Source organism: Polyodon spathula, unplaced genomic scaffold, assembly GCF_017654505.1.
Source record: "Polyodon spathula isolate WHYD16114869_AA unplaced genomic scaffold, ASM1765450v1 scaffolds_1290, whole genome shotgun sequence".
NCBI lineage: Eukaryota > Metazoa > Chordata > Actinopteri > Acipenseriformes > Polyodontidae > Polyodon > Polyodon spathula.
The window spans coordinates 135659-156410 of NW_024472773.1; the positions used below are offsets into that span (position 1 = coordinate 135659).

General features: G+C 41.6%; 2 protein-coding genes across 2 annotated transcripts in view; both read right to left on the minus strand.

Moving 5' to 3' along the window:
• The window catches only part of LOC121309485 (endothelial cell-selective adhesion molecule-like), a 28906-nt gene extending 23589 nt beyond the window's left edge, over positions 1 to 5317 (minus strand). Inside the window, exon 1 of the mRNA XM_041242442.1 lies at positions 4402 to 5317. Coding sequence (XP_041098376.1) covers positions 4402 to 4468 — 67 coding nt within the window. The 5' untranslated portion in view covers positions 4469 to 5317. The remainder of the gene's footprint in view (positions 1 to 4401) is intronic.
• Positions 5318 to 12044: 6727 nt separating this feature from the next.
• LOC121309484 (myb/SANT-like DNA-binding domain-containing protein 2) lies at positions 12045 to 15756 on the minus strand. The gene is made up of 4 exons (XM_041242440.1): positions 15299 to 15756; positions 14328 to 14574; positions 14061 to 14124; positions 12045 to 13657 (listed from the first exon to the last, which is right to left on the minus strand). Exons 1-4 carry the CDS (start codon positions 15737 to 15739, stop codon positions 12796 to 12798), a joined length of 1614 nt encoding a protein of 537 aa, XP_041098374.1. The 5' UTR covers positions 15740 to 15756; the 3' UTR covers positions 12045 to 12795.
• Between the last annotated feature and the right edge of the window lie 4996 nt (positions 15757 to 20752).

The window sequence follows — 20752 nt, forward strand, 5'->3', positions numbered from 1 at the left end:
TTTCCACCCAGGCAGTGTTTTACTGTTGACTGAAACTCAGATAAACCGACTCTCACTGCAAATCGCCAGCATGCCAGATACAGGGCAGCGTTATCAGGAGTTCAGCAGACTTCCATAGTTTTATTCCAGTGAGCCAGTAAACCTTCTGGTAAGGTCTTTGATCCAACCATATTATGAATCGTTTAATAGGAAATACCAAACCATGCATCACTCATTCCAATGTTACACTGACCTTCATTAGCCCTACTGTATCATTAACAAGCTCAGGTGTGTCTTAATAAACTCATAGTAAAACCAGGAATGGATCAAACTGCTATGCAATGGGAGCCTTATTTCAATCCCTGGAATCTCCATCAACATAAAGCAGCTTCTCCTTTTAAACCAGATGTATAATGACCCTTTAGGACCAGAGTTGTAAGATTGACAGCTTGTCCACCTATAACTAGACAGAATGACCTCTGCAGCCCTGTGTGAAGGAATGCTGCAAATCTGTCTTCCTGTTATATTACTGCTTCCCTCAAATGATACAATACCCCAGCCCATTCTCTACTGGCTTCCTTCCTGAGCTTGGCAGTTCCACGAATGGGACACACCTGGGCTTGAGTTCTATTGTTGAAGTCAGTTTGAAGAGAGAAGCAGCTGTGAGAGGTGGAAGCCCAAGACTGCACTTCGCTTAACCTTTCCCAAGAAGAGCATACGGAAACTTACAAGCAAGGTATCAGCACTCACCCGGCTCCCAGCAGCTGGTTTGACCACCAGCCGGGTCTGAAAAGATATCAGTGATTCAACATCAACAGCATGGTAACACATCCCACATCTCACACGGCTTCAATGCCTACTGATCGCACACTACTTAGGTAGTGTAAACAGGGTACAATCAAACAGTGGTTAGAACAAGGTTGTGGACTGAAATGTATTGGAAGAGCTGCACGTGAGTATCCCTGTCCTAGTTCAATATAAACACATCAGGGAACTTAGCAGGGTTCTTGAAATTCATGGATCAGTCCATTCAGGTAACTTCACTCTGCTTGAATGGGGGAGCCCATGAGGTCCAAAAATGCTGGCAGTACTGGGAAAAAAAAGCTGGAATGAAGACAACTTAAACAGTTGTTTCTGTGGGTAGCGTAATAATTGTGGCGTAGATTTGTGTTCAACTGCTGAGCCGTCAAAAAAAAAAAAAAAAAGAGTAGTGAGTCCTGACGGGAATACAGTAAGCAGGGTGCATTGTGGGTGTAAGAATTCACCCCCAAGAGTCAATCTGAGACACTAGCACTCAATAATGCTGCCCAAGGTTTAAAGTAGGTTCTGTGTCGGCTCTTAACATGTCTCTGATTCCACTATGTGTCGTCTACAGAACATATAGTGCTTTGCAGTTTCATTTTAACACTGCAACTCGAAGATACAAAGAGAAGAGAGTCCTTGGATGGGATGTACATGCCAGTTTCAGCACTGGTCAGTTGCAATGACAGAATACCCACAGGGCAGAACAGGATACATGACTGTAGTGATCAGGCTGAGATTTTACTAAACTTTATCATCCAGTGTTCAGTCTCAGTGCCTCTGCAAACTGCTGATCTCGGCGTCACATGAAGAGAATGCATTGAGGTAACTAACTGCTGCTGTTACAGTAAGCCAGGGTGGACTTCAATAAACACACAGAGCATGACATTTTGATTGCACTAATAGGTCTGATGTGGATTCACTAAAGAGATGGGTGTTGTATAGAGAGAGAACAGGAAAGGGATTGGATTACAATGATTGAATTATCCAGGGAATTCCGTAAAAACCAGTGTAGAAGTCGCCACCTCCCTCCCCTTTTTTGAGACAACAATTTCAGGAAAAAGCCTATAGGTCACACCGGTGTATAAGTTGCCCCCCTCTTTTTAGGAAGCCCTAAAGATACCTAAAAAAAGACTTATACAAAGTTTTTTCGAGTACATGAAGCCCTTTTCAATCTATTTGTTCGCTCCATAGTTAACGCTATGGGGATTTTTTGCTATGTATTTTATTAAAGTGGATTGCTGTATTTACTGTAAGCTGCAAGACGTTGGAATTTTAAATAGAGATATGTAGTTGTGTAGTGCTCGAGTACTCAAGTGCTAGTCTGATGAAAGGCATAACTCAGGAGTTATTGATCTTCCTTTTGTTATTATGCTCATGCAAATAACAGGCTGCAATACATTTAAAAAAATACATAATGAGGGCAAGCAATGAACAACCCAAGCCTTTGTGTAGCAAGATGGACTGACTAACATGCTCTCAGCTCTACTGCACAACACAACAGAACTAAGCACACGGTCTCTATAAGACAATGATTGGGCGAGCGCGGTAATGAACTGGTTTCTCTTCCCTCCTGTCACTCCAGGGCAGGCCTGAAGTAATGTGGGTGAGCTCGGACTGCTGGTGCTATCTCTTCACTCCGAGTAGGTATAATGGACTTCTCTCTCCAGTGTTTGGTAACCTTGCACAAAAACTCCTGAATTCGCCTGGTCTCTATAGTTATTTGAAGGACTTCCCTAAGCGAGCATGTCTTCATTGTTTAATCTTTCCTCCAAACAGGATTAAATATGTTGGCTTGCTTTACCTTTTCAAGCTTGAACAATGAGGATTGATTGTGGCTTCCTGGATTATTGTAAGTATTTCTGTAGAAACAAGACACTCAGAACTGGAGGCAGAGCACTGGCCATTTCCAGCCTTTGGTATTAAAATAAAACCTCAACATGACACACAAATAATAATCATTGGTACTACCCGAGCGATATTAAAATAACGTTTACAGCTGAGGAGCACACTTTTAAAATGCCCTTCAGCTGCAGTGCGTTTGTCACAGACAGCACACCTTGTTATGCTGTGATTAGTACACCCTTTTTGAAAACAGGGTTCCCATGGGCATTCCATGTAGAACACTGGGACCCAATTAGGCATTCCAAACACTGAAGAATCTTATGGTTTAATGAAGCACTCCTGAGCTGTGTTCCAACCAGGTCGTTGATTGTTCAAGTCATCCTGAACTTGGGTTGATAAAGGTCCTGCTTTGGAATGGACTGTGAGCCAAAAGAGACTGCTCTTCCAAACTTGTTTGACATGACATTGAACTCACTTCTGTAGAAATAATGGTGAATAGAAATCTCAGAAAGGTATAAAACAAAAAGGTGGATAAGTTAAGATTTGTCTCAGGCAGGTTAGCTCTATACCATCTTAAATGAATTGCAGACACCCTCCTTTACCAATTTACCATTAACACTCAATCTCCCCATACAGTTTGAGTGATTACCACTTACATACACCTACACTGCAGCTTCAAAATTATATATATATATATATAATATATTATATATATATATATATATATATATATATATATATATATATATATATATATATATATAGCCTCAACACAAGTGCGATTCATACATTACGTGCGTAATGTATGAATACAATACCAAAATCCATTTAAAGGAATTCTGAAAACCTAGGGAGGGATTACGCAGAACCGTCCCTCAAACCTCACACCGATTTAGTGACTGGCAGTTGTTTTTTTTTTGTTTGTTTTTTAAACAAATAAAAAAAATACAATGCAGTGAGCGATCCAGAGAAACAACTTAATATTAACTGTACATGTAGCGCTTGAAATGGAGTCCGACTATTGAAATGTGCCACCCTGCTCGTATATACATACTTGTTTTCCACCCTCTCCACAGCACCGTACAGCACCATTGTTTTGGTATGTGACAGAATACTAAAACTCCTAACCACACCTAGACCCGCACAGGTATTAAAAAAAAAAACATCACAAAGCAAAGTGTTAAAGCAAAACACAATAAAGACGAACACTGTCTTTAAAATAAAGACATTGCGTCACGCAGGTGGACACAGTGCAGGGTGTTTGAAGGGCTGCACTATAACCCGGTATTATGTAGTATTTACATATAAACTGCACAGTTTGAAAGAACGTTGTGCATACAATGTAGAACACGGTAACTCGAGAGCAGAGGACAGCTCGGTGCTGGAAACATTATATTTCAAAGCGACTTATTTCTTGAAAAACGGTAATTCACGGAATATCCACACACACAAAAAAAAAAAAAATAACACAAAAAAAAAAAAACAACTCAGGTGCAATTTACTTTATCATTGCCTGGACCAAAAACGTAGACCATTATCAAGGAAACTGTCGGAAACCCACTTTTTTGCGCAGTAATAAAGGGTTGATTGTTATAGGCTATAGCAGCTGCATTCAACATTATACCTTGGTTGAAACAACTATCATTGTGCCTTACGATGACCAGCACCGGAATGAACAATTATCAAAGTTGCTAACAACGACCGCGACTTAGTAATAATAATAATAATAATAATAATAATAATAATAATAATAATAATAATAATAATAAGGATTACCTAATATTGCCCAGAGCAACGTCAGCGGGATCAAAGTGGCAAGTTTCTCAGATGTCACCGGCTCCATAGTCCACTCAGTGTTAAACTGTGCTTTGGTTTGACAAACCACACTGCCCGCAACTGCATCAGAAATACAATCGCTCAAGTCAAGCGTTTTCTGTTCCTTCCACACAGATGTCCTTTGTGGTTCAGGAGAACCGCTACAGTCGCTGAACTCGCCTCCTGGACAATATATTGGAACACAACCCGGAGCAACCGCGCAGCACAGGAGATACCTTCACTAGGGACAGTGCCAAGTGCTGCACTGAGCTCCGCTGCTTTAGCTCCCAGTTTTGTTTTTGACTTTTGCAAAGCGCTGCCGGTGCTGTATCCTGCTGTAGAGTGTTGTCAGACAGCAGGCACCGAACGACGATCTGATCTTGCTCCTGGAGTTTCAGAACCGCTCCCTCCCTCCCCCTTCACTTCTCACCGAGCCTGGATCCTGACCGGCCGAGGACTGAGCTCGCTGTCATTCACACCGTACCTGGTTGACATCACAGGTTGTCTCCATGGCAATGCCTTGTCAATCCCAGTACACCTGTTCGCAAGCGCCGCCTCTGTCTTTCTTCGACACGCCTCCCCAATTCTTTTGTTGTTGTTGTTGATCTTCTTGTAATGATTTAATCTTTTCTGCACTGTTCACATTTTTTTTTTTGTGCGTATCAACAGTGAGCAAAAAGCAAAGTCTTGTTTCTACATTGTCTTGTTTTCTAGTGTGAATGTCTGTTTGTTTATATTGAAGCTTGCGAAACACTTTGCATTGATCGGATCCTTTTTTGTCCATTAGGCTTCATAATGCTGGTGTGGGAACAAAACGGACAAAGTTGCAAATGTTTGACTGGGTGTGCCCTAAAACCTGCCCACTGCGACAACGGCACACCCGTTTTTAAAATGCAATGCATCAGTACGTTATCATTTCAACAACCATACATTTAGACCAACCTATAAAACTACACCTTTTCTGCACTAAATACCAACCGTGCTGCTTAAATATCACTTCGCGCTCCCGTCGTATCCTTACGGACATACCACCCTGGGGTTCAGTTGTAATCAGAGACTTTGCTAAACTGCGTGAACAAAAACAGTGAACAACAAGGTAAAAGTCAAGTGGCAACGTTAATTTCAATTGCACGTTATAAACTAAAGGTCGAGATGAGGGGTTCCTAACAAGCTAATGCTACAACAACAAACAAACAAAAAACCGTTTACTTTGGGTGCGCTTTAAGAGCGCAACCATCAGAGTTGTTTATTTTTAGCTGCTGCAATTTAAGTTTATCGCTTGATGTTAATGATTAATCATTCAGAAGCCATATAACTCGCACTGGGTCCCTGTATACTCCAGGAATGATATTAGATCACAGGTATGCTTTTGTACCAACACTGTCCTTAACTATGAAGCTGTACCAATTGACCCCTGACCTGGTCTGAAAGCATGTAACCATGTATTATACCTGCAATGGAGATGCCTGTCCCTGAACTAGGAACCGTTCCACTAACAGTTAATCCGATTACACAGCCCGTTTTAAACATTAACATACAGAGATCCACGCAAAGGCTAGCCATAGACTTACCCAGAAACGAATGTGCGTTGCAGCAGATCTCTCCCAAGCATGTGTGCATTGTGGATCGTGATAATGGGGTGAATACATCACCAGGGAATAAACACCAACGGAGTTAATATAGAGCTAAAGAGCATTGAGAACCGCTGCAATACTTTAAAAAATCATCAAACAAAACCAATGTCCTTCCCACTGTCTTGATTGTTAGCCAGCGTTTAGTGAAAGGTGTCATTGCAACTTGTCTTGCATTTTAAAAATCCTTTGGGTTTGCTATAGAACTGGGCAGCCATGGATAATGTGATAATACTGTCTGAGCAGCTTGATTAGCCAGGTAACAAGCTCAGGTGTGTCTTATTAAACTCACAGTAAAAGCAGGAATGGATCAAACTGCCATGCAATGGGAGCCTTATTTCCATCCTTGTATTCAGTCCCTTCCAGTTACTCCCGGTTTTATTGTACTGGCACACAATATTCATCTACCATTCGTTAAGTAAAAACCCCATTAGAATGAAAAGGAAGCACATTAAAGGGAAATTGATTTAGCCCCACAATTTTAACCAAGCAGACTGTCTTCTTCACATTCCTTGGAGTGCTGTCTGTATGTCTAGCTGGAGGATCAGGAAGCTGTTCCTGCTGACAGGCTTGGAAGGTGAATTCATCTTTCTGCCTGTTTCTGGGGTCTGGGCACGTTTCCATAGAAACCAGGCTGAAGCTAAGGCAGCAAGACTGTGCAATTATTAGAGGTGGATGATCTCGCTTCTCTGATTTAATCTGAGTCTCTAATACAAATTTATGAATTTCAGCTCAAGCCATGGGAGAGCGATGGGGGTGGGTGTAGGGGTGGAGATGAAGTAGAGGAAGCTGGAGAGGAATAAGAAAAAAGGAAGGAACAAGCAGGAAGGACGAGAAAACAAGACTGCACTGAATTTACTTGGAGTCTTGTAAACGACACCCTCGTAAAAAGGCTGTCATGTAGTGAGAAAAAAAAGACGAAACAGAGAGAGAAAACAAAAGAAGCCTGCCCAGCTCTACATCTGATATAAAGTCCAGTAAAATACTCATGGTCTGTTATTTTCAAAATACAGGGCTATTTCTACAGCAACAGTGCTGGAGCCTTTGCGTGTGAGCGTATAGCCCTTTATTTCGAAAAAACATCTCACAAAAAGTATAAGCAGAGTACAACCACAACTACACAACTAAACACTGTGTGCTATACAAGCGCCTTCTTGCACTGCTCTGCATTCCTTTGTCAAAATATGAAAGCACGGCTTATCAGAGGCCGTGTTGTACAACATGGACACAAGGGGGCATTGGAGAGAGTGCTGCCCTTCGTTTGATCTGTGCTGTTTTTAGTGGGTCTGGTACAAAGGGGAAGTAAATAATTAAGACGAAAACACTCGCATTATTCATGCCCTCACCTTCCCTTTCTTTAAACAATCTTAGTTTTTAATCCCCTGTAAACATAGCTGGCTTTGAGTTGGAGTCGGTACTGAATTTAGGTCATGGCTGTGCAAAAGCAGCACTAAAGAAGCACTTCAGTGTGGAAGCTGTGCATTGGTGTGACGGTGCGTGTGGAATTTGAACTAGCTGAGTTACTGTCGCTGTGACTTGAAATGGCCGGACCGGGGAAGAAAGAATTCAACATACAGTGATTTGGGAACATCGGCCTGTACAACTGTTTAAATATTGTATTTTATCTGTATTTCACTACAACAAAAGATCTCATTGCAAGATCAAATAATGGGGAAGAGAATCCCCTTTGGAATCCCATTGTGATAAGATCACCCATATATGATTCTAAATTCAATGCAAACATTCCAAAGAAATCCACAAAAACTGCAAAACTAACGCACTATGAATGCAAAACCGAAAGACAAATACAAGTGCTGAACTGTTCAACGGTATTCTGAACTGCGTATTATAACGTTAATGATGCAGAACAGCAATTTTAATGATTTGTTTTCAAAGAAACATACAGCCCTGTTAACTGCATCGTCGACGTGCCTAAGTTTCATCAATTACTCAAAATACACAGATATCAGAGGAAATGTGTTTCTTAATTGCACACATTTTGCAGGAGTATGGAAGGAATTGGCTTGCATGTTACACTGACGACCCTCTTTAATGAGCCATTACAAGATGACAAGGTTAGAGTTTAGAAAACCTTTCGAGGACAGTCTTTCAGGGTGGTTCTGGTTTCACTCGTTTAGCTTCATTATAGAATACTAACTGTTAGTCACTAATTCTGTTATTATATGCAGCTGATTAAAACGTGCTTCGTTTAAAAAAACAAAAAAAAACACAGGATGATTAATGGAAAAAACACCTTATTACAGATTCTTTGATTCCAGTTTGCTAGTGCAGTTCCGAAGGCTCGGTCTGATGGCTTGCACAGTCTGTCCTGTAATGCGTCAATGTTGCTTATATAAACCAAAACCGACTAGCATTACTATGGATTACAGTAAGTCTCGTAATAATCAGTCTTTAGAATATAAACGTGCTTAAAAAAACAAAAAAAGCTTTCTGGAGCAGATTCGCCAAGCTTTGACCACATCAATTTGTTTGTTTGCGGTTCGCTTGCCACGGATACATTATACAGCCAATAGGACCACAGCAGTTCAAAGTGGATTGGGAAGTAAATGAAGCACAAAAATCATTGCTCAATTCTGTCAACAGTCTTAAGATGGACAGACCCAGTGGATACCTCCACCAATCTGCACCATTTCTGAAAATAAAAAATGAAAATGTTACAAACCTGTCAACTTACACACTTCCAATTAAGTGTCATGCATTAACACAGCATACTTACTAACACATTCACAGCACACGTTTGCTACACAGCACAAGCTTTACTCCTGCATTTAAACAGAGGTGGCCGATAGAAAACAAACTGCAGCCTGGTTTATTAAATGATGAACCAGCACCCCCTGCTGCCAAAACATGCAATAGGGACATGAGCAATACACTGCAATGCAATTTGAAAGAACAATGTGCTCGGCGTGCATTGCACAGGGACATTTCAAATCAAATTCATAAAGACTGGTTAAAGAAACACATTCTGTCACCGATCGGGATGCGCTTCCATCATTTAAGTTACCCACTCTTAAGGATAACCTGAGGCAGACATCCCAATTATAAAATAATGCCAGCCTCTGGTAAAATGTGAAGAAGCATGAACATAACTTACTACAGTAGACCTAAATGCAACTTGTTTGACTTGGTTAACAAAGTTGGGAGATCCAAATATTCCAGGAGCCTGATCTGTGCATCAAGACCAGCAAAACACATCATTGGTTTACAGAAATGCACTTAGAACACCACTGTTGAAATATGAAAAGGTGCTGTTTCAGTGTTTAAATTCGTATATATTTAATAATAAACAACTCAAGCTTGTTTAACATTTGAATGAAAAAAAAAAAAGAGTACATTATAAAATGTAGTTGACCATGAAAAAAATTCAAATAAACAAAAATGTGTTTGCTTTACAAATGAGGTAACTGAACAAAGTTCAGGAATAGATAACAGACATAGTATCACTTCTTATCAAACTCTGATTAATGGTAGTACACTGTAGTTCGTAACGCCACACTTTGAGACCCGCTGGAGATCCTATGTTTTCCTATGTTTAGCTGCTGTGCAAATTATTATTTTTTTTATTATTTATTTGCTTGTAGGGTGATGGCACATTTAAAAAAAAAATTGACAACATTGCGAGGGAAGTGGAGTATAAATATATTGAAAACAAAGATGTAATGAGAAACCTGTCCTTAACAAAAGAGGTATGGGATTTCGACCTGTCCTTAAAGAAAAAAATAAAAATAAAATCTTTAAATTACGGTAAAACAAGCTCCTACCAGCCACAGATATTTCAGGGATGGCAATAAGACTCCTGCTGAACAGCAGCTTCTCCCATTACAGGTTTTATCTTTGCTTGTGTTTTGCTTTCCACAGTGTATGGATAACAAACTTAGGTGTGTCTTATTAAACACAGTAAAACCAGGAACGGACCGAACCGCTATGCAATGGGAGTCTTATTTCCAACCCTGTCCCTTTTGTGACCAGTTAATCCTGGTTTCACTGTACTAGCACACGATATCCATCTACCATTTGTTAAGTAAAAATCTCATTAAAATCAAAAGTAAGCACAATAAAAGGGAATTTAATTTAGCCATAAATTAAACTGTATATAAAAGTGACACAGCTAGTACAAAGCGCAATTAAAAGGCATGGTAACCATTTCAAAAATGAAATATTAAAACTGACCTTGCAAAAGTAAAAATATGGCTTTGATGGGAACAACACATTGTATTACAGCACTGGCAACATTACTGCGTTTGCATCAATCAACAGCTGTCAATATAACAGATAAGAGAACTGGAGAGATTATTAAAATTGGCAGCATAATTAAAATAACTCAACTCACTTCTGTTACATATCTAAAGTATATCTGATAAAAAATAAGTGCCTGTTTGTTCAATCAACATAATCCTGTTTACTAATAAAGACAATTAAATATGAAGAGCACAAGTGTTTTACAGCCCCCCACCCCCTCCCCCATATATCTGCAAAAACTAGTGTTAAAATGTCATGTGTGAAAGCAGGTGAGAAACCAGGAGTCTGTGAAACCTGTTTCTAAGGCCCCCACTGGTACCAGCAGTTTATCAGACAATCACAGTGTTGTGTGGTACTGATGTGTACAAGTGAGGGCATTTCCATGAAGGCTGTACCAGCAGTGCAGATTGTGTCACACCTGTACTGACGCGTGCTGAACAACATGGGACGGAAAACAAACAAACTATTCATTACAACCATTACGAGACTCCTGGAAACTCGTTTCCTCTTGGAAACACAACGGTGCCACCTTGTGTGTATATAGACCACTATGGGACTAGTGTAGGCAAGGTGCATTTACTTAACACAGTCGCATTAATATATAAAAAAAGTGATCAGCCTGGAACAGAAGAACATGGTCAACTAGAACCCTTTAACATTTGATTCATGGAACCTGTTCACTTTGCACATCAAACTTCAAGCTTTTAGGAGGCTGAAGTCATTTAAATAGCAGGACAGGGCATTAAAAAGTAGAGTAACCCACTTTCTTAAATAGCATGGGGCGACTGCCTCCAGCCTGTCAAATGTATAGTAGGGGTGCTACGATTAAATCGAAAATCGATTTCTCAACTGATTCCATTCCTCATTATGTACACTGATATAAATACTGGATAGTCGATTCAATAATTACATGTTTGTAACGCGCACAGATAATAACATTATTTAAGTTTATCAACGAAACTGCACCGAACGCCCTGCCTTGCTATTTACAGTATCTCTGCCAGACAAGCAGTGGACGTGCTCTTCTTCTCCTGCTCGTGTTAACCAGTATCTGATTTGCTAGTCCCATCCTACCAGCGAATCAGATTTGAAAATGCTTTGTAAGCATGCCCCTCTGTGTTTAAACAAACCAAACCAAAACGCACGCTGCCCTGAATCCAGAGCAGGACGACAGGTTTGTATTCCTGGCAAACAGCCTGTGAATAAATTGTGCACATTGAAGAAAACTGACTGTATATAGTTTGCGCTTCTTTGGAGTTTCAAAATGAACTGTTACATAATGAATATTTAACAATAGTCAATAGCAGAAAAAAAAAATAAAAAATTGATCAGTGATGTTAAATGCAATTTTGGAGTAAGGATCAGCTAGCGGGTCTGCAAGTTTTGGTAAGTAAATCAATGTATTATTATTATTATTATTATTATTATTATTATTATTGTGTTTTAGGCAGGGATTCCCGCATTGTGTTTCACAGATACTGAAGGTTAGGTGGTACAGTATTAACAAGATGCAATGCACAATGCTGCAGCTGTCACTGAATAAAAAAAATAATAATAAAGGTATTTTTCATAAACTTGTGTCTAGTTTATATAGCTTACATTCCAAAGTACTGTAATCTGTTTGTAATAAATATTTTAGTAACACCCTAGTAGTATGTTAAACTTGCTAGGCTTGTTGCGAATGTTTTTTTTTTTCTCCTGACGCTACCCAGGCGTAATTACCCCTCGCATTCAATTGTTCTGCACAAGCTTTTACTGAATTGCAATGATATTAAAATAATAACGTCAAGCGGAGAGGAATGGAGCGAACATGTATAGTACAATCATGGATATTTACAAGAACGATTATATTTTGTGTGCCCAATTAATCGTTTGCTATTTTCAGGCTTTACAGCCCTAATGTACAATCACCAAAGGCTTGTGTAAAATAAACCGTCCTGCAATACCGTCAATAGAAAACATACAAAAAGATGTAGCTGTGGGATTAGGGAAAAAGAAAATGAAAAAATACTGTGTTTACAACATAAAAAAACAAGATAGATTTTATTACAGTAATCCCCCTCACCTCCATTATGAAATGTCTGGAATGTTCACAATTTAATACCTTTTTTTCCCCCTCCGTTTACATTATTTAAAACCATTAAATAAACCATCTCGCTTCTCGCTGGCCCTCTGGTTGAAGTTTAACTTCCAGAGAGAGAAAAGGGCGGTACAAAGTGATTCAAGGCAGGTTTAAGATTGGCCGAGTGCAGCCTGCAGTCAGGGAAGTCCTCTTTGATTACTCCACTTCATTCAACTCTGCCTCTCCATTAGAAACAGCTGCAACACAAAGACACTGCCTCCCTGATATCCTTTCTGAAATCACTGCAGCTGCAAAGGCAGTAGCTGAAAGACACCCTGCCCAACTGTTTAAGCAGCAGCGGGTCTGTCATTTTTACATCCTTAAGCTACTGACAAAGTGCTCCTATTTGTTAAACTTTAAGGAATATCCGATTGCTATTTCCAAGGACTCAACCAAGGAGCCTGCGGAGAGAAAGTCCAGCTCCACCTCGATGAATTTGATATACATGGCTCGTGGCGGGGAGGCCCCTTCTCCCGACTGCGTGCTGCAGTTCTCTGTGATGAACTTGGTCACTGCGGAGGGCTCCCCCGTTCCAAAGTACTTGCTTCCGCTCTGAAAGTGCTGGAACAAGCACTGCTGTAGTGTCCTGTCCTCCGCTATGCCCAGGTAGCAATAGGTCACTTTGGGGGAGGACTCCTCCCCATGTTCTTGTGATTCTGATTTCACAAGGGGCTTGGCGGATTCTCCCGTCCCTTGAGAAGAATTCTTGTCACCAGAATCTGAAACAGAAGAGGCAGGTGCCTCCTCAAAACCGATGGCATACAGGCCATGCGTTTTGGGGATGCCCCCTGGAAGGAGGTACTGCGCTCCATTGCTGCCCCCAGACGCCCGGGACTGGGCAATGGGGATCCAGTCCACCTCCATGTGCAGCTCCAAGCAACGGGCCTCACTGATGGTGATGTCTAAGAATTTGTAGTAAACGTTCTTCCAGTTCATTTTCTGCACCTTGGTCATGATGACACGGCCTTCTGTCTTCTCTGGGTTGAAGTACTCTCGCAGGCGCTTGCCCAGGGGCACCTGCGAGCTGATCTCTGCGTAATGGTAGCGGATCTCCTCCCGCCAGCGCGTGTTGTAGCCCACGCCGAAGATGGCCAGCTTGTTGGAGAGGTGCAGCCGCGAGAAGTCCGTCCAGGTCTGGAAGTGTTCCCATTTGAGCTGCACGGAATCCAGGATGCGCATCACGTTCTGCATCACCCCGTGTCTCCTGGGAGCAGAAAGAGAACTGGTTAGGGGCAAGAAATAACTGTTTGTGGAACACCAAATTGGATCTCTTGCCACTTTTTATTACTCAGAGCGAGACTACGGACATCAAAAGTAAAGTCAGTCCAAAGTAACTTGATCAACACTGCAGAAAAAAAATACACTGGCCAGTGCACTTTAAAATTAAATCGAAGGCAATCGAAAAAATTGGGAATTGATCAATACTAATGGATTCTGCGCATGATCAATATATATGTAAATATATTGTGTAAAACTGTTCAAGTGATTGACACTGGGTCTAATGAAATAAACACAGATCAATGTCATTGGAAACTAACCAACTGTCGCAATATTCATAATACATGCACGATACTCAATGAGGAAAACGTTCCCTTCTCAATACTCACTGTTGTTCTTCGGACGATTCTTGCCTTCGCTGCAGCACTCTCTTTTTTGCAAAACTCACTTCCTCTGGAGAGCAAAAAAAATACCAGTAACTCAGAGAGAAAACCCAAGAAGCCTTCTCAAACCAGAGACAAACACCACTCAAGCGTAGATATCCCATCCCCTGAATGATCTCACTCAAGCCCACTGGCTGCAGCAGTATTAAATGGCAATGCATTCCACTGGTTTTTTATGGAGCCCCCACAGTCCTCTCCCACTCCCCTCCTCACCAGCCTCTGTGTCCTGGTAGGAGGGCAGCTCCTGGTTGCCCCAGTCCTCCTGAGAGTAGTCCCCCATGGTGCTCCCATCCGACTCCATCTCCTGGTACAGGCCACTGCTGTTGATGAGGACGGGCTGGCAGGACTGAGAGTCCCAGCCCCCCTGTCCAAACACCTTCTCCAGCTGCTCGATGGAGTAGCTGCTTTTCCTCTTGCCCACACCGTGCTCCTTCACTCGGCTGTAGCATCGCCGCAGGGTCTGGGGGGGCGGGCAGGCAGGAAAATTACAAGGATTACATACTGGAACAGAATCATAATCAGCAACAGTTTGTTTTCAATAATCAGTATGCAGAATTGAACTAAGACAACTAGGAAATGTATGTTTTTGTTTTTTTACCATGTTTAAGTATGTAATAATAATTAGAAAAAAAAAAGTTATGCTGGATTTTCTGCATTGCAACGCAAACTAAAAATTGGAACTTAATTATTTGTTTACTTGATGGTTAATTATCATCTACCAGCCAACATAATACACAAATCAAAACCATGGTACCAACACAACATACAGGCCCGTCAATTAAAGACAACGGTAATTGTAATTTAAAGGCGTGATATATACCACAACAAAAAAGCACACTGGATGACTTTCTTGCTAATGATAAATCTTGATCTTAATAATTGCAGCTTTCCAGGAAGGAAAAAAAAAAAAAAAAAGTTGTGACTTGCTTTACAAACCAAAAGCCACCTGCTAAACAGGACCCTCAAATGCACCGTAAATCACTATGAATATTCATGCACGCACTAAGCATAACACTAAATACACAACAGGCTCTACTGCCTGGTCTCAATGCATTAACAAGAGGTGTGTCACTCAATATAGACTGATGCAATACAAGGTAAACAATACGCACGGATCTCGGGGGTTATATACAAAGACGTGTGCACCTGAATGCACGACTGTGCTTACTCGGTGTTGTATTTACCTTTATCCTTTCTCTGCACTGGGAAGGGGTCCTTTCATAGCCCAGTTCTGCAAGCGCCCGGGACACCCGCTCGTACATGGCTGGTCCCGGCGCCTTGCCTGAAAACACAGTGCCGGCTCCTTCCAGCTGCTGCATCCGCGCCTCCGCCAGCCGCTCGTTGCCCCACACGGCAATCAGGGCGTTCGTTTCGGACGGGGTCCAAGACATGCCCCGGCAGGCGGGAAAGCTATTGGATGCAGAGGCCGACCCAGCCCGGCCTGCACTTGCCGAGCCCGGGGTTCCGATATTGAGCGGGGAGAATCTGTTAGGAGTCGAGGGGTTGGAATGGTACGGGTTGCAGTCGCTCAAGTCGCCCGATTCCGGAGAGGGAGCCTCGGTTTTGGGAATCTTTAGCGGCGTAGATATTTTGGTCAAATGATCTTCGTTACTGGGCGCCGCCATCTTGATTCTGTTGCTAGGGGGAGGTGGAGGGGAGCTGACGTCATGGGTGCTCGAAGCGGTGCATGGTGGGATACTGAGTGGCAACAGGTTGGTCCTCATGCGACCCAGAGTGAGGTTTCGCAGGCATGGCGAGGAGGGCGCTCAAAGTGTGCCCACAGTGCGTTGGCAGTTTGTTTTATTGATAACAGCAAAGCACATTTTAACAGGTGCTTAACAACCGAACAGTGACAAAACAACACAGTACCGACACACGAGAATACAAAGGTCGGCTACTCAGTTCTAGAGTTACAAATCGTGCATCTTGGTATATTCTTCCTCTTCTTCTTCTTCCTCTTGCGTATTGCATTATTTTGTATTGCGTTCATTTGCGTTGCATTTAAGTCATTGTTTGCAATTAATGCATTTTTTAATGCAATTGTATCCACCAAACCACGGATTTTTAAAATTATAATATTAATTTTATTTATTTTGTTCTTTGGAACCAATTTCACCTAACATATAATGTAATCAAATTCTCAAAATCGAAGTATAATTTGAGTCATTTTTTCAAGCTCTGTTTTAATACTGTCCAGTTATTACAACATATTAGGGCCAGCAGAGGGCGGTATATACAATTCTTTTTGGAGTTTCTAAACAACTCCTGGGGATGGTTTGGTACTGTAGAAAATGTTTGTCAAGTGACTATCCTCTCCATCTTGTTACAAATATACAACACGACAACCATTATAGATAGGTGCTGACCGTGCAAATCTCCGCAGTGCATATCAATCAGGCAGGCATTGACGTTTTAGCTGTGTAGCCTGGAAAACAGAAAAGCGCAGAATAATCCTAAATGCAAACTCCTTCCCTGTTTTATTCTCCTGATCTCCAGCTGGGAATGAACCTGACCTTGATATAGTGCAGCTTGTGCATCAGTACCCTGCCTTGCCCCATCATCATTATTTTGATCGGTATCAGGGCACTTCATGATGAAGTAGGATGAAGATAGGCGGGAGATGAAAGCTACCCTAGTATGAATGAATTAGAAGTGGTAGTCTTGGTGGTGGGAAAAAAAACAGTACAGCGCCATCTGCAGCACCGCTAGTGAGTTTTAAAAAATACTGCATAACAGGGAGAAAAGGAAATTGCTTATTTAAAACAAACGTACAGTATATTAAACAAATAAAACAAGGCAAAAAATAAACGTCGGTTTCTTTCTAACACAATCAACAATCAATCAATCAATCAGTCTTTATTTTATATAGTGCCTTTCGTGGTGGACCACCATCACAACGCGCTTTACAAGAAAATGAAAATGGCTGGAGCAGATGGTTTTATATTTTGTATTTGCTCAGAGCATTCAGCTGGCATACCAGCACGTATTTCTAACGGTCAATTTGCAATTCATATCCTGGATCTCTTAGTAATCTTTGCTGAGAGGGGACAGGATCGCCCCCTTATCTCTCTGCATCCCCGCAGCACTGCACGAGGGAAGCTGGGTTCTAAATGCAATCTGTGTGGAATGCTCAATGAGAACTTAACCCTTAGCAACCTAGCATTCTGCAGGACGAATTGATAACCATGGTATCTGAGTCATATTTCTGGAAGTACAGTGATCCCAGTCCCACCTAACATTGGTCCCTAAGAGTAGGAATGAGTCAGTTTGTCTCCAAAAAACAGCATTTTATCCCAAGGCCAGCGTGGTCATCGTGCATTGTGGTGTTGGTGATCATTCTACCTATTCTCATGCAAGGAATTAACTGTGATTGACCAAGGAAGCAAACAACTCGATATGTCATTGCAACCATTATAAAACCCTTATATAAAAGTTTCACGCTGTGATTTTGCAGTTGACCGAGTTTTACACTGAACTGTACTTACCTGTTATTTACCATGCTTTCTCACAGTATACCGCAGTGCACTTTAATAAGGGAAAGGTTACTGTATACTAAATTGTTTCTTACTGGTAACCAAAGCAAAAGATGCATCAGGTCAAAAGCTTATTGCTAATTGTTATAATTGGTTTACCATTAAAAAGATAAGATGGAAAATAGTTTTTCCAAGATTTTCGCTGTTACATGTAAGAGGTCTACCACTGAGTTCCATGAATAAAAATAGCAGCAATGCTCCTCTGTTCCACATGGGATGTGTTAGCTGCTGATATCAGTGGCCCTGGAGGAATAACTCATAGCTGAAGCCATGGGCTCACCTTCGTTAAGGCAGTTCTTAATCAGAGACCCAGCAGGAAGTCTGACTCTGCACGCACACAGCCTGGCCAGCTGTCCACCCCACTGGTCAAGTAACCTTCCAGTGGCCTGGGGCATGACCTGACCACAAAAACAAAGACATCCTGACCCCCTTTTTGCTGTTTGTGGGGCATGTTGACAAGCCCATATGCTCTGTGTCCGGAGGGGTCAGTGCTTGCGACGCTCTTCATTAAAGGAGCTGTCTCCTCTGACAGACAGATAGACAGCACTGGGATAGCCGAGAGCAGGCAGGTGGAGAGGGGGCTCACTGTTAGAGGTGCTGCTTTTTAGTCTTTAAGGCATCATATCTGCCCATCAGCAAACAAGGTGAAAATGTATTAAAAATCACTATGAGGTCGAAGATGTGTCCAGTTGGTGTATCCAGTAGATAATAATAACACAGGTTATGCATACAGAGGTACATTATAATGACAGAAATGGAAATAATTAGCATTTTATTATAAACACTTAATAATCTTTCGCTGGCCATGTAACTGAGATCTTCCAGGAAGCTCTGGTTAAAGGATATAGACATATCAATGGGTTCTTCCTTCTTTAAAAAATACATGCAGCAAATAAATGCAGAAAAAAAACCCAGTATCATCTTAATGGTCTTTGTTCTGGTCCTCTTTATTTCGTTTCATAGGCATCAGATGTGCTCTATAGATAAGGGGATATCTGCAGACTGTACACTTGGTTATCCATTGCAAACCTCTTCAATTGCTAATTACCACATTGCACAGTCCAGATCTGAGCATGACAAGAGGTGTCAGCTCACAGTGAATGATTCTTTTCTGTAAAGGGCAACCATTATTGAGCTGAATATCTGGACTATTCTAGAACTTTCCTTGTATTCCTAGAACAGACCTCGCAGACAACAAATTCTATTTGTACATTGTTTTAAAATATTATTGAAATGGTCTCAATGTTGGAATTTTTACTCAGCAATATAAATATGGAAGAAGCCCTTTATAATGCAAATAAGTACAAACACAGAGATCAGTTTCAATCTCAGTTCCACGAAGGTGGCCCCGTTATACCCAATGGACATGCGTAGTCATTACTGGGATTATTGGAGAGCTGATCATGTCTCTACTCGGGCACAATTGCAGGTGTGCAGTACATCTAAACATTTTGCACATTCTGCAGCTGTATTGTACACTGCTTTAATGAAGGGATGCATTCTCTTCTATGCCAGACCCGGTCTGGGTCGGTCTGAGGCTACGTTTCCATTGCAGACCAGGTTCAAACCTGTGCTTGTTCTTGTTCAGCAACCCCCTCGAATTGTTTCCACCACAGAGGCAGTGTGTTTACTTCCAAGCCCTTGCTTTGCTGTTCTTGTAACTGAGACCTGAATGAAACGTTATAGGCAGTGCAAGCACAGCTAGTGCCTACGCCACCACGGGTCAGTCCAGATGCCTAGTCTAACCCATCTGAGTTTTAAACCCATCACTTAGAACGTGCCAGACTGCCTTAATCCTCGCTCCAGGTAACCCTAGGTGTCAAACCCACCAGTAATGTACTGTCTGGATCCATCAAGGTGTCTAACCTTTCAGTTTTAATAGACTCCCTCCTGTAGCTAGCTGCATTGAGCTGTAATAACTATCTAGCCTGTCTCCTTTAAGCAAAGCATGCTGATGAACCCAGAGACAGTCTTGAGCCTCATTTCCTACCCCTATATTAGGGTGCCAGTGTACCTCTCCAGCAGATCCCTGCACAGTTCATCTCTGTTCTGGTGCTGGACCTATTCATCCAAAAGCAGGTAAGGGTCTCTGGCTAGCCAGGATCCCATGTTTGCTGGAGTTTTAACCTGAGCTGACCAATAGTAGCTCCCTATATCCATGCCCATACTTCTAACAGAGAGCTGCTTGTGGATGGCAAAAGGTTATCAGCACTTCATTTGCATAAGTCCTTTCAGCGGACCGGTCTCAGCAGCGAGGGTCAATTACAGAGACTCTTAACGAGCAGAAGATGTACGTCAAATAGCGCTGTCTGCCTGGCATGATGAGCTCAGCCCTGTTAGAAATGCATTTCAGCTATTTGCATTGCACACACGCAGCGGATATATTTTTGTCCCAAACATTTGCCAAGTGTGTGTTAACAAGAGAATCTCTTTGCAGTCACCAGGCAAAGGTCTTCAGGCTGTTTGCTGACAACTGACATGAGGAAAAAAAATTCAAACAGCTTTCAACAGCAGGGTCAGGAGATGTTTGCTCAGTTTAATGCTTTTGTCCTGTTTACCGTTAATGAAAGAAAATAAAATCTTATTTACACGCACACACACATGCGCACGCACACGCACACACACACACACACACACACACGCACACACACACACACACACACACACACACACACACGCACGCACACACACACACACACACGCACGCACGCACGCATGCACACACACACACACACATATTATTCCAGCGTAAGTTTTAATATATGGCCACTAAAATGATATTTCCTATTTTATATATTATCACCCATTGCAAGTGAAAATAGTTTGGATTGCTTATTTCTAGTTTTGAAGCATCCCTTATAAAAGCTGCCCACAGTAAGAGCATATAAAAATGTAATAAATCACTGTGAAAGCATGGCAAAGCATGGGTAAGCATTGTAAAGAATAGTGAGTTATGGTAAAGGATAATAATAAATATGGCAAACCAGGGTAAGCTATTGTAAATGCATAGTATAACCATCTGTAAAGCACGGTACACTAAAACTGCAAACACACCATGCACCTCTGATTACATTCATCAGAGATGCACTGTTTTTTCTATTCCCT

What these genes read in the sequence shown, in the direction of transcription:
- LOC121309484 (XM_041242440.1), bottom strand. Translation starts at nt 15,739, where the DNA reads ATGGCGGCGCCCAGTAACGAAGATCATTTGACCAAAATATCTACGCCG. An exon ending in AGTGCAGAGAAAGGATAAAG is followed by an intron (nt 14,575 to 15,298) that starts GTAAATACAACA and finishes CCGCCCCCCCAG; the next exon opens with ACCCTGCGGCGATGCTACAG. An exon ending in GAATCGTCCGAAGAACAACA is followed by an intron (nt 13,658 to 14,060) that starts GTGAGTATTGAG and finishes TTCTGCTCCCAG; the next exon opens with GAGACACGGGGTGATGCAGA.